This window comes from Danio rerio, chromosome 12 (genome assembly GCF_049306965.1).
Source record: "Danio rerio strain Tuebingen ecotype United States chromosome 12, GRCz12tu, whole genome shotgun sequence".
NCBI lineage: Eukaryota > Metazoa > Chordata > Actinopteri > Cypriniformes > Danionidae > Danio > Danio rerio.
Genome location: NC_133187.1, coordinates 1280001 through 1294010, shown reverse-complemented (window position 1 = coordinate 1294010; position 14010 = coordinate 1280001). Strand labels below are relative to the sequence as shown.

At 37.0% G+C, this 14010-nt stretch overlaps 1 protein-coding gene across 1 annotated transcript in view; it reads right to left on the bottom strand.

The window, feature by feature from the left end:
- Window positions 1-2947: 2947 nt before the first annotated feature.
- Window positions 2948-14010, bottom strand: part of LOC101885454 (arf-GAP with dual PH domain-containing protein 1) — a 28528-nt gene continuing 17465 nt past the window's right edge. Inside the window, exons 5-11 of the mRNA XM_073918000.1 lie at window positions 13974-14010; window positions 11377-11523; window positions 8590-8673; window positions 6429-6491; window positions 6196-6267; window positions 5360-5588; window positions 2948-4668 (exon numbers count right to left, since the gene is read on the bottom strand). The exon at window positions 13974-14010 is cut by the window's right edge and continues 76 nt beyond it. Of these exons, the coding sequence (XP_073774101.1) occupies window positions 4640-4668; window positions 5360-5588; window positions 6196-6267; window positions 6429-6491; window positions 8590-8673; window positions 11377-11523; window positions 13974-14010 (661 nt within the window). The 3' untranslated portion in view covers window positions 2948-4639. The remainder of the gene's footprint in view (window positions 4669-5359; window positions 5589-6195; window positions 6268-6428; window positions 6492-8589; window positions 8674-11376; window positions 11524-13973) is intronic.

Sequence of the window (14010 nt, the reverse complement as noted above, 5' to 3'; positions counted from 1 at the left end):
ATATATATATATATATATATATATATATATATATATATATATATATATATATAATTTGTTTTTCAAATATTATTTTTAATATTATTTCAACATCTGAATTGAAAAATTTGTAAACCCAAATTAAGATTTTGGGAAAAAATTATTAATATTTTAAGGAAAAATCAAGAGAATTATAAAAGCAAATAGTTTAGTTAGTTTAGTTAAATTTAATTTAATATCTTTAATTTTAATATCTTTTTATTCCTAGAGATATTCGGTGATCAAACTCTTATTTTAATTAATAAAACTGCTTAATAAACGTGTTTCGTTTAAATCCGTGGTCTCAATCCTCTGGAGGGCTGCATCTCTGCAGAATTTAGCTCCAACCAACTCCAAATCACACCTGCTTAACAGTCTCTAGTAGTCTTGAACACCTTGATTATTTGGATCAGCTGTGTTTGATTAGGGGTGGAGCAAAACTGTGCAGAGCTGCGGCCCTCCAGGAATCCAGTTTGAGAATATATCATCTATAATCACTGGGAAATGGATAAAAATATTAATTTTCAAAAAAGGGGCTGTACTGATTTATGCAGAGCACTGTAAATATTATAGATAAATGCATATTTGTAATGCCAATAGTTAATAAAACAACATATGAAAGCAGCCATTTTTGCAGTAGCTCTAAAAGAATGTTGCATATATGACATATATTTTATTTCTTTATAAAAACCTTTTGCATATTTTCCATGCATCAGATTTCTATGTACGGTGGTCGTCCAATGTGGGTTTACATTAATGCCTGTATCCATACAGTATGGCCAATATTCTGAATATATGTACACATGAAGCAATCCGCTGACAGACAGATGCTTATTTTACATAACAGTCACTTCCAAATCTCTTTTGAAGCTTAATATCTCAATTATTCACTGTAAAAATGCGTTTCTTTCTTGATTTTTTTGTCTCATTTATAGTCCAGATATCTCAAAACTCTTAAATCCTGAAGCATTGTATAGACAAGCCAACAATATGGAGCTGTTTTCAGAAATAATGAGTCAAAATGAGGTGAGTTTTTCCTTAAAACAAGCCAAATAATATGCCAATGGGGGAAGAGAAATAAACTAGTTTTCCCTTCTGACATCAGATTATTCTACTCACCGCATTGTCCCATTATCTAGCTTGTTTTAAGGTAAAACTCACTTCATTTTGACTCATTATTACTGAAAAGAAGACAATATTTTTGGCTTGTCTATAAAATGCTTTTTGATTTAAGAATTGTAAGACATCTAAATTAGAAATAAGACAAAAAACTAAGTTGGAACATCTTTTTTTTTGCAGTGTCAACTTGGGTTTTTGGTGTAAATAATCTGTAAATGGCCAAATATGGGCCAATATCACTAATATCAAAGCTATTCTGCGTTAAATGAAGCAGTGTCATGCATGATAATCTGTGATCTGCTTCCACCTAGTGGAGGAGACGAAACCAAAAACACACTTTCCTGATGATTTACAGATATCATCTGAGATTTACAAGCACCCTAAGCAGACAGCATGTGTAGTACAGTGTGTATGTAGTATAAGAGATGCTCTGCCTACAGAACTGCCCTTCATAATGATCATATCAGCTGCGTGGTCATTAAGACTTGATGATTAATGACGAATAATGAGGAATGAAACTGTACTGCAAACATTATTTACATACTTACATCTTGTTTTCCAGTACAAAGTAATCTTAAATCAGGATACATCCATGATGAGAACCAATATAACTAATCAATAATGTATATTTAATATTGTGCAAATTTATTATGATTATATTTCTTATTATATACTTATTTATACAACAGTTCTGTCTGGTTCTCAAATCTGATTGGCTGATAGCTGTGAGATGTTAAAGTAATATCAGCACAACTTCTTCACCCTTGTGTATCACTCCGCCCACACGAGTGGCAAGCAGAAGACTACAGTTTGACAAATATTGCAGCTGTTGGACAACATCATGAACTTTTGAGGGTTTTCTAGAGGAGAATGAACCTTTTTAGATTGCAACCATGCCTTTTATTATAAGGATAGTGCCTATTTTAGATATTCATTAGTTCGGAGATTCAGCACGTCGGCTTACAAGACGGTTGACTTTCTGCCACAAGATGGCGACAGAGGCAACTTAATAAGTCCTTAATGGAGAAAAACACAGCGTAATTTCAAACTACAGCTGATCAAATCATAATAAATCAGGTGACATTCAAAGTCGATCCATCTCTTGTGTATGTTGCAGTGCTGTATTTATACCACAGTAATCTGCTAGTGTTTGCTTTGGCTATTTCATGGCTAATCATTGTGATCTCCTGATTGCAGCAGAGAAATACTGGAGAATCTCTGTAGACTGATGGCATTTCATGCTGTTCAGCCTCATAATCTTAAAATTTGAGCAAAATCAACTGTTCTGTCTTCACTTTAGACATTACGCTAGAGAATCATTCAAACACTAGCTCTACAGTGATGTTGGTGAATGAGCAGCGGTTTCTGCTGTTCTGAGGTCAGCTGCAGATGTGAATGAACGGCGGAAGAAAGTAGTTCCTCTTACAAAAGGGTTTTTGAGACTCTCCGTGTTTGATTTTCTTTTTTGTATACACGATAATGCTGACGAACTGTTGTATAAACACAATATCACACTATATTGCACTGCTAATTGTGTGATATTGATCATGTATATATATATATATATATATATATATATATATATATATATATATATATTATTATTATTTTATTTTATTTTATTTTATTTTTATATACATTTTTATGTTATCATAATTGATTATTATGTAAAGCAATAAAATACCAACCAAAGAAAATTTTATAGACAAATATTTAAATTGTGAAACAAACAAATTGTATTTTCTTCTAAAAAAACATATAATAAATAATGTATATTTTTGTGTAAATAAATATTTTAAAACATGTTACTATAATTTGATTATAATATTTTTTATTACTATATTGAGTAAAGCAAGAAAATATCAACCAAATTAGATGTCATCCATTAAATCTCTTCTTATTAATTTCAGACTCGATTAACTAACACAGGCTCATTCTGAAAACGTACCGCTGTATACATTTCTGGAGAGCACAAATTATGTAGCCAGAGCTACGTATGGCTGCATTTTATCTTTAAAACGAACGCTTTGGGGCGGTATGACGCTGTTCCTTTTCGGCTACCAGCTCAACGCTTACCTCCATGCGGACGGCTTTTCCACTGTTACCAGTTTGCCCAGTGGCTCACTGTGTACGCCGGTGGACTTATGACCTGGAGCGGAGTTGACCACGACAACGGCATTCGAGTACAGTGAATAACGGTTCCAGAAAGCAGCTAAGACAAAAACCAAAGGCAAAAAAATATATAAACAAGTAAAGAACAGGGTGAGGACATGGTAAGATCTGAAAACGTGGTAAAAATCAAAGCGAGGGCTTTTCTTTTTCTGGATTGCTTTTGAAAACACAGTCGATTGGGTTTAGAGAAGGAAGCGGGGGGGGATCAGTCAGTCAATCAGTGAGTCGACAGTGGCCTCTGGTGGATTTATGTAAGAACAGCAGGCGCAAATTAAATTTTGGGCACCAACTAAACCAGTTAATACCTGTAAACACATTAATGGAAAGATGAATGAGGCCAAGTACAGAGATATCCTGGACGAAAACCTTCTCCAGAGTGCTCAGGACCTCAGACTGTGATGAAGGTTTACCTTCCAACAAGACAATGACCCTAAGCAAACAGCTAAAATAAAGGAGTGCCTTCACAACAACTCTTGTGACTGTTCTTGAATGGCCCAACCAGAGCCCTGACCTAAACCTAATTGAGCATCTGAAGAAAGACCTAAAAATGGCTGTCCACCAAAGTTTACCATCTAACCTGACAGAACTGGAGAGGATCTGCAAGGAGGAATGGCAGAGGATCCCCAAATCCAGGGGTGGGAGGATCAGTCAGTCAGTCAGTCAGTCGACAGCGGCCTCTGGTGGATTTACGCAAGAACAGCATGCGTGAATGGCACTGGCGAGAGAAATTTAAGATCTGAAAAAGCATACACAATGGCCTCTAGTGGACTCAAAAATTACAAAAAAATGTAGCTTCTGCGACGTATTTGGCGCTCTCCAGAAATGTACACAGGGGTACATATCCATAATGAGCCTGGGCTGCTAGTAACAGATCTTTGTTCTTGTTTTAAGGTTTTAACCATGTTTAAAAAAACACAGCAGTGATTTTGTTCCTCCCTAGTATACATATCTTGATTTAAGAAGGATATTTCTACTGAAAACAAGATGAAATCAAGAAACTTTCCTGCAGTGCACAGTGTCAATGTTTGCGTAGCGTCTGAAGATCCACTAAAAACCTCACAGCAGCACTGGCTTGGATAATCCAATAAATAACACTAGTCAGATGCAAGCGTTTAGTGGCGTTCACAGGTTAAATGTTATGTTTAGAGCGATGAACAACGTTCACATGCCATATCTGTACAGTATCCAGCTGTGGAGACGGACGGAGACGCCACCATCAGCACATCAGTTCAGTTCTGGAGCACTACATGAAGCACAGACGGCCGTTTGCATGTCCTCCGACGGCCAGATCTGTGTTTTCTGTTCGTCCTTTACAGGTTTACAGCCCGCGTCAAGGCTTGTGCTTGAAATGAGCCTCAACTAGAAGGAAAAAATACCCATTAAGGCAACGTTTCCATCTAAATATGCTAATTTATGCGCATAATTAAGCATTTTAGAATAAAGCGACATTTTGACATTAAAGGTAAGCAACTGCATGTAAACAACATCACATTAACATCTAAAACATGTTAAAAGTCAATTACAGGACTGTGTTTTTTTTACGCCAATGTTGGATGTCAACTTTTTGTCGTTTTGACGCCAATTTAGTCAATTAAGATTAAATTGATTTGCATTTTTGACGTATTTTTTAATGTCATTTTGACATAAGGGTTCCCGCTGGGTTATTCATTCATTCATTCATTCATTTAAACGTCCTTTATTAATCAGTGGTTGCCACAGTGCAATGACCCGCTAACTTATCCATCATATGTTTAACGCAGCGGATGCCCTTCCAGCTGCAACCTATCAATGGGAAACACCCATACACTGTCATTCACACACATCCACTTTGGACAATTTAGCTTACCCAATCCCCCTATAGCGCATGTGTTTGTACTGTGAGGGAAACCGGAGCATCCGGAGGAAACCCACGCCAACTGAGAGCATGCAAACTCCACACAGAAACGCCAACTGACCCAGTCGGGACTCAAACCAGTGCTAGCCACTGTGCTGCAATATTACAAAATGTGCATTAAAACAGACACATATCTACTAGAAATGCAGTGTTTACCTGCGTACTCCTGCGGCATCATGGGCCGGTTTACGACCCTCTGAAAGGCTGCGATCCAGTCCTTCTGCTCGGCCTCGGTTTCACAAGCAAACAGGAACTTCCTGTCTGGCGTTTCTATGGTGATGCCGTATTTCCAGTGGTAGCCTTGAGTCGAAGGCGGCAAACCAGACAAGACTGTGTAGCGATTCTCCTTACTGCCGATGAACACCTCGCCCAGCGCATACGCATCCTATAAAAACAAGACAGACACCTGAAGAATGATGTTTAAAGCACAACAACCATGCAAAAATCCCTTTTATAAGAGGTTTAAACCCAGTTGTGTGTCAGCAGTGTGTGAATATCTGCAGCCTCTAATGCTCAACATGAATTAATCTATTGTTTATAATCAGACTTGATGAAGGAAACACTTCGATTGACGTTCTCCCTTTCCACGTGTCATCAGAAGGGGGAAAGCCCCGCCCACTAGTGCCCATCTCTCCCTCATCAGCAGCCCTGAGTGAGAAGCAGCCGTCTGTCCATTAGCCATTAGAGTGATTGAGCTGCTGAAGATGATCTCAGCATAGACTAAGAGGATTACAGATGTGGAGTTTCCGGAGCATGAAGCACACACTGACAACATGCAGACCTGATGAGCACTGAGAGTGCTGTTTTACATCTGCCGCCATGCTGATGCATGTGCATTTGTAGCTCCGCCCTCTTCTGAAAACAGCACCATCTCATTTGCATTTAAAGCGACAGTCGCCAAAACGCCACAATTAGGATCAAAGCCTGAATGGATGAGCTTCAGTAAACAGTGTTAAAGCATTATAAATATCATTTGATCAGTGTTTCCTCACCAGTGGATCTTTGAAGTACATGAGTCTGCGGTCGTCCATAGTGAACCATCTCTTCTTGAAGCCCTCGGTGTGCTGAGTAGAGCATCAGGCCATCAAACGCGTTCATTAAAGCACATTGGATATTCAGTTCATTTGTGCAAAAATGACACGACGGAAACAGAAGTGCAAGTTCTACAGCTGTAACTATAGCTCTGGTATGAATTATTATGAAGATTATTAATATATAAACTCACCCGTGGGCCGGTTTTCTGCATGAAACCCTCCTTTGTGAAGTTTCTTGTAAGTCTGGGCACCAACTGAACCATAACAGAGAAAACATGCTCAGTTAATACCAGTATGAACACTGCAAACACAGAAAAACACAGAACTGTTGGCATCTTTGCAGATTTATTGAAAAAAGAAAAACTGAAATGTCATATCCCTACTGAAAAAAACTGCTTAAACCAGCCTAGGCTGGTTGGCTGGTTTTAGCTGGTCGACCAGGCTGGTTTTAAAGGGGTTTTGGCCACTTCCAGGCTGGTTTCCATCCATTTCCAGCCTTGTCTTAGCTGGTCAGGCTGGGAGATGACCAGCTAAAACCAGCTTGACCAGCCTAGCCAGGCTGGGAGCCCAGCCAAAACCAGCTATATCCAGCTTAAACCAGCCGGGTTAAGCTAGTTTTAGCTGGTCATTTTCCAGCCTGATGTGGTCATTTCACTGGCTCATCAACATTTCCTGCTTGTTATTAAACTATTTCACAGCTGTAATAAGAGGCAATTTATTCATAATGTGATGCTAAAACAGCCATCATAACATTATTTATTAATATGTGGCTCTTTTTGGATTCTCGAAGCTGTAGAAATTAAACAGGAAATGCGTTGAGACCGTTGTTTTTGTTTACATCCCTCAAAATTGGCTATGAGAAAGTGTGAAACATTTCAACTTCCTGTACCCAGTCTATGTATGTATATACACAGAAATACATGTGTGCTTAAATAAAAGTGTAAACTTTAAGACATTGGGCTCTATTTTGACGATCCATGTGCAAAACGGAAAGTGCAGGGCGCAAACGCTTTCAGGGCGTGTCAGAATCTATATTTGCTAATTTAAGGACGGGAAAATCCAATTGCGCCGTGGCACATGGTCTAAAAGTGTTGAGTTTATTTTCTTAATGAGTTATAGGTGTGTTTGGAGAATAAACCAATCAGAGTCTCATCTCCCATTCCCTTTAAGAGCCAGCTGCGTCGCGCCAAGAGCGCATTCACTATTTACAGGACGCAAAGTAAGTGTAAATGGAAAAACTGAGCATTTCACAAGCAAACAGTTCACAGTTATTTAACAGAAAACAGTTAAACAGAGCATCTACTGCGCGAGAATGAGAGATAATGGATCTACTTTCACTTTCGCTCTTGTGGAAAGGGAAACCTTTACGCACAGACATCAATTAGCCAATAAATAATTAATTTAGTTTGTTAAGCGCAAATATTCGTTTCAAAACTATTTCTAAATTCAGTTCTAATCTCCAGCAAACGAATAAATGAACAATAATAATAAAGTGTGCTCAAAAACCTGAGTTATATCCTCAAACACATGCTGTGCCCCATATGGTCTAAACCCTGACAGGTGGACAAATCTGAGCTTGTTTTTAATAAAACAAATATAAATATGGATATAATAAATAATACTGCTAATAATAATAACATTATACAAAAGCAAATTGTCATGAATGAACTGAAAAAGCCTCAGAGATGAAGAAGACATAAAGCAGTGAATTTTCATATTTATGTAGGCTAGAAAATAATATGTTTTGTAATATTTTAATCCTTTATATTTATATCCTATATATATTCTTATTATATCCTATATATATCTTTAATATTTACATTTTTTCATATGTAAAGATATTTGGCTATTGCTCTCTTGTGTGTATTAAGCAGTGTGTAAGCGAGGCGCAACTCTGCGCTGGAGTTTAGACCGGGTTTGTTTTGGTCTAATGAAAAATCTATTATAGATTCTCAAAATAGCAACGCGCCAGCGGTCCGCCTCAGAACACCTCCTTTTTAGAGCAGAACGCCTATGGGTGCACATATGAGCGCTAATGCATTTGCTATTTAAACAGCGTAGAGCAACGCCTCTAAACCACTCTTGCGCCAAGCTGAAACTAGCAAACAAGTATTGCGCCGCGCCTCACACCACACTGCACCGGGTGTATGATAGAGCCCTTACTCTCTGAGAATAAAACTCTAGTAATCTCTTATGTAATGCATCTGTTTAAGTTTTTACAAGGCTAAATTAGCGAAACAAGAACATGATTGTGCTGTGTAAATCACAGAAGAGCTGGATACAGCGAGTCTGAGGCTCATAACTCATGTTTATGTGTCAGCCGCTGGGAGAAATGAGATGAGATTCACATACGTCCTCATCATTAGCTCCAGGAAATGCCACCTTCTGGTAATGAAAGCGAGCTGCCCGGATCGCAGTGAACCAGTCCACCATTTCCTGCACACACACACACACACACACACACACACACACACAAGTTTTTTGTGCAATTTGGAGACTTTCCACCGACTTCTGTTGCTTTTATGCTGGCAAAATGATGTTTTCTCTCCCTGAACTCAACACTCCACTCAAACACACAGCCTGTCTGCAGTTTTACACCTTCAGATAGACATCAGTTAGTATTGAAGACTGAAATCTAGACACACAACGCCAAACAAATCAGGTTTTTCTACCTCGGTCCCCATAATGTAGCATAAACACACTCACACAAACACACTTATACAGAAACACAAGCACACACACACACACACACACTCACTCTCTCTCAAACACAAGCATGCTCATATATATAAGCCTAAACACACATAGACACAAACACAGATTTAAACACACCCACGCAATCAAACTCACACACACACACACACACACACACACACACACACGTGCCCATGCACACACAAATACACATGAATGCACAAACACCCATGTACACACAGACAAACTCCTCAAACATAAACAACAGACAGACACACACACACACACACACACACACACACAAACATTTACACACACTCATACCCTCAAACATGCACAAACACACTTGATCACACACACACACACACACACACACACACACACACACACACACACACATTCACACACACAAACATTTACACACACTCATACCCACAAACATGCACAAACACACTCGATCACACACACACACACACAAACATTTACACACACTCATACCCTCAAACATGCACAAACACACTCAATCACACACACACACACACACACACACACATTCACACACAAAATCATTTACACACACTCATACCCACAAACATGCACAAACACACTCGATCACACACACACACACATCCACACACAAAAATATTTACACACACTCATAACCACAAACATGCACAAACACACTCGATCACACACACACACACACACATTCACACACAAAAACATTTACACACACTCACACCCACAAACATGGACAAACACACTCGATCACACACACACACACAAACATTTACACACACTCATACCCTCAAACATGCACAAACACACTCGATCACACACACACACACACACACACACACACACAAACATTTACACACACTCATACCCTCAAACATGCACAAACACACTCGATCACACACACACACACACACACACACACAAACATTTACACACACTCATACCCTCAAACATGCACAAACACACTCGATCACACACACACACACATCCACACACAAAATATTTACACACACTCATAACCACAAACATGCACAAACACACTCGATCACACACACACACACACAAACATTTACACACACTCATACCCTCAAACATGCACAAACACACTCAATCACACACACACACACACACACACACACACATTCACACACAAAATCATTTACACACACTCATACCCACAAACATGCACAAACACACTCGATCACACACACACACACACACACACACACATTCACACACAAAAACATTTACACACACTCACACCCACAAACATGGACAAACACACTCGATCACACACACACACACACACACAAACATTTACACACACTCATACCCTCAAACATGCACAAACACACTCGATCACACACACACACACACACACACACACACACAAACATTTACACACACTCATACCCTCAAACATGCACAAACACACTCGATCACACACACACACACATCCACACACAAAAATATTTACACACACTCATAACCACAAACATGCACAAACACACTCGATCACACACACACACACACACACATTCACACACAAAAACATTTACACACACTCACACCCACAAACATGCACAAACACACTCGATCACACACACACAAAAACATTTACACACACAAGGACACACACAAACATGCACAAACACACTGGATCACACGCACACACAATAGCACACACAGCCAGAATCACACATATACACACACACACTCACACACAAACACACACACACACACACACACACACACACACACACACACACACACACACACACACACACACACACACACACACACACACACACACAGTGCTACACTGTGCAGTGTTTATGATTCACCAGCAGAGGGGGCTTTATGATAGAGAGACTGCTGTCACACACACACACACACACACTCAAACTGTGCTGATCGTCCAGTAGATCAGGTTCTGCAGCCTCACACTCACGCACACACACAAACACACAAACACACACACAATAGTGAATTAAAACCGTCACACGTGATCTCCTGCATGCTTCTGCTGTCCAATCCAGCCCTTTATCAACTCATTTACTGCTGCTGTGAAACCTTCAGCTTGTGCTTTGTGTGTGTGTGTGTGTGTGTGTATGTGTGTGTGCTGTCATTTCGATTTGCTTTAATATAAACACAAGAATATCTCTGATATTGTTAGTATTATTGAAGATGAACACTTATGAAACAGTTCAGGTTCACTATATGATCACTGATCCTCCAATCCACAGCCAATCAGAGACCATCATCAGCCTCTAATGAGGGTCATTTCCAGAACCTTCACTGTCTCTGTTCTCAGCGCTGGAAAATGCTTCTTGATTTAAAAATGTTTATATATTTAGACTAGAAAAAGACAAGACAAAAACTCCATAATTTGCAGTGTGTGCTATATTAAAGCGATGTTCTGGATACCTTACTGTCTTCATGGTACACGAAGATGTTCCTGGTGCTGTTGTCCTTCAGGTATGTGATCTGCAGGCCGCACGGGTTGCCGATTTTAGCCGGCTGGAAAGCAGCATTCAGGGTTTCAATTCTCATTATGGCCTTGGGTTCCCTCGCCTGGAAGATTACAGAAATATCTCAGCAATAAACACACACATTGTGGACATTAGAGCAGTTGGAGAACCCAGCAGAGAGACTCTAGAGTCACATACCACTGGAATGGGGGTGTGTGTGTGTGTGTGTGTGTGTGTGTGTGTGCTTACTTATATGCACACTACAGACTTTAAAATATTAGCTGTGTATATATTAAAATATTAAATTGTGTATATATTAAAATATATAATCTTTTCATAAACCACCTGATTAGTACCATTTAATAAAAATACTATACAAAAATCCTACACATATTAACATTTAATATAAAATCTACACAAATATTAACATTTAATATAAAATCTACACAAATATTAACATTTAATATAAAATCTACACAAATATTAACATTTAATATAAAATCTACACAAATATTAACATTTAATATAAAATCTACACAAATATTAACATTTAATATAAAATCCTACACAAATATTACCATTTAATATAAAATCCTACACAAATATTACCATTTAATATAAAATCCTACACATATATTAACATTTAATACAAAATCTTAAACAAATATTTACATTTAATATAAAATCCTACACAAATATTAACATTTAATATACAATACTACACGAATATTAACATTTAATATACAATACTACACATATATTAACATTTAATATAAAATCTTACACAAATATTAACATTTAATATACAATACTACACGAATATTAACATTTAATATACAATACTACACATATATTAACATTTAATATAAAATCCTACACAAATATTAACATTTAATATACAATACTACACGAATATTAACATTTAATATAAAATCCTACACGAATATTAACATTTAATATAAAATCCTACACGAATATTAACATTTAATATACAATACTACACAAATATTAACATTTAATATACAATACTACACGAATATTAACATTTAATATAAAATACTACACGAATATTAACATTTAATATAAAATACTACACGAATATTAACATTTAATATAAAATACTACACGAATATTAACATTTAATATAAAATACTACACGAATATTAACATTTAATATAAAATCCTACACATATATTAACATTTAATACAAAATCTTAAACAAATATTAACATTTAATATAAAATCCTACACAAATATTAACATTTAATATACAATACTACACGAATATTAACATTTAATATAAAATCCTACACGAATATTACCATTTAATATAAAATACTACACAAATATTAACATTTAATATACAATACTACACAAATATTAACATTTAATATACAATACTACACGAATATTAACATTTAATATAAAATACTACACAAATATTAACATTTAATATAAAATACTACACAAATATTAACATTTAATATAAAATCCTACACAAATATTAATATATATATATATATATAGATTTATTTATTTACGTGTGTGTGTGTGTGTGTGTGTGTGTGTGTGTGTATGTGTGTGTGTGTGTGTGTGTGTGTGTTATTTATTGTGTATGTAAAATATATTGTGTAAATATGTAATTATTTTATAAACAACCTGATTGGTAATGTTTAATGTAAAATACTACACATTTATTAAAAAACTATTACTTTTTTATTTAAATTAATATTCATAAAAAATTATATATAGAATTTAAGATATTATAAATCACATAATTTACTATTTATTGATCATTTTCCAACTATACGTGTATAAAAATTTTAACTTAATGTAACTTATTACCATAAATAAACAGAAAAGATCCATAAATCACAACATACTCCCCGGCCACTTTATTAGGTACACCTGTCCAACTGCTCATTAACAAAAAATTCTAATCAGCCAATCACATGGCAGCAGCTCACTGCATTTAGGCATGTAGACATATGTGCGCATGGGTTTGTGCATGCATGTGCACATATATGTGTGCATGTGTATATGTGAGTGCATTTGTGTGTGTGTGTGTGTACTGTGTATGTGTGCATACGTGTGTGCTTGTGCATGTATGTGCGCATGGGTTTGTGCTTATGTGTGCAAATATAAGTGTGCATTTGTGCGCATGTGTGTGTGTGTGTGTCTGTGCGTATATGTGTTTGTGTATGTGTACTGTGTATGTGTGCATATTTGTGTTCGTATGCATGTGTGTGTGTTTGTATGCTTATTTGTGCGCATGTGTGTGATTGTGCATATCTGTGTGCGTATACATATGTGTTTGCGTGTGCATATGTGTGTGCGTATACATATATGTTTGCGTGTTCATATGTGTGTGCGTATGCAGATTTGTGTGCATGTGCAAACAGCATGTGTGCATGCATGCATGTTTGTGCATGTGTCTGCGTATATGTGTGTGCATATGCATGGATGCGCACATGCATGTGTGTATGTGCGTACATGAGTGTGTGTTCATGTATGTATGCGCATGCGTGTGTGAGACAGATTAAGTGCACCCACGTCCTGCTTATTGAAGTATTTGAGCGCTCCTTCTCTC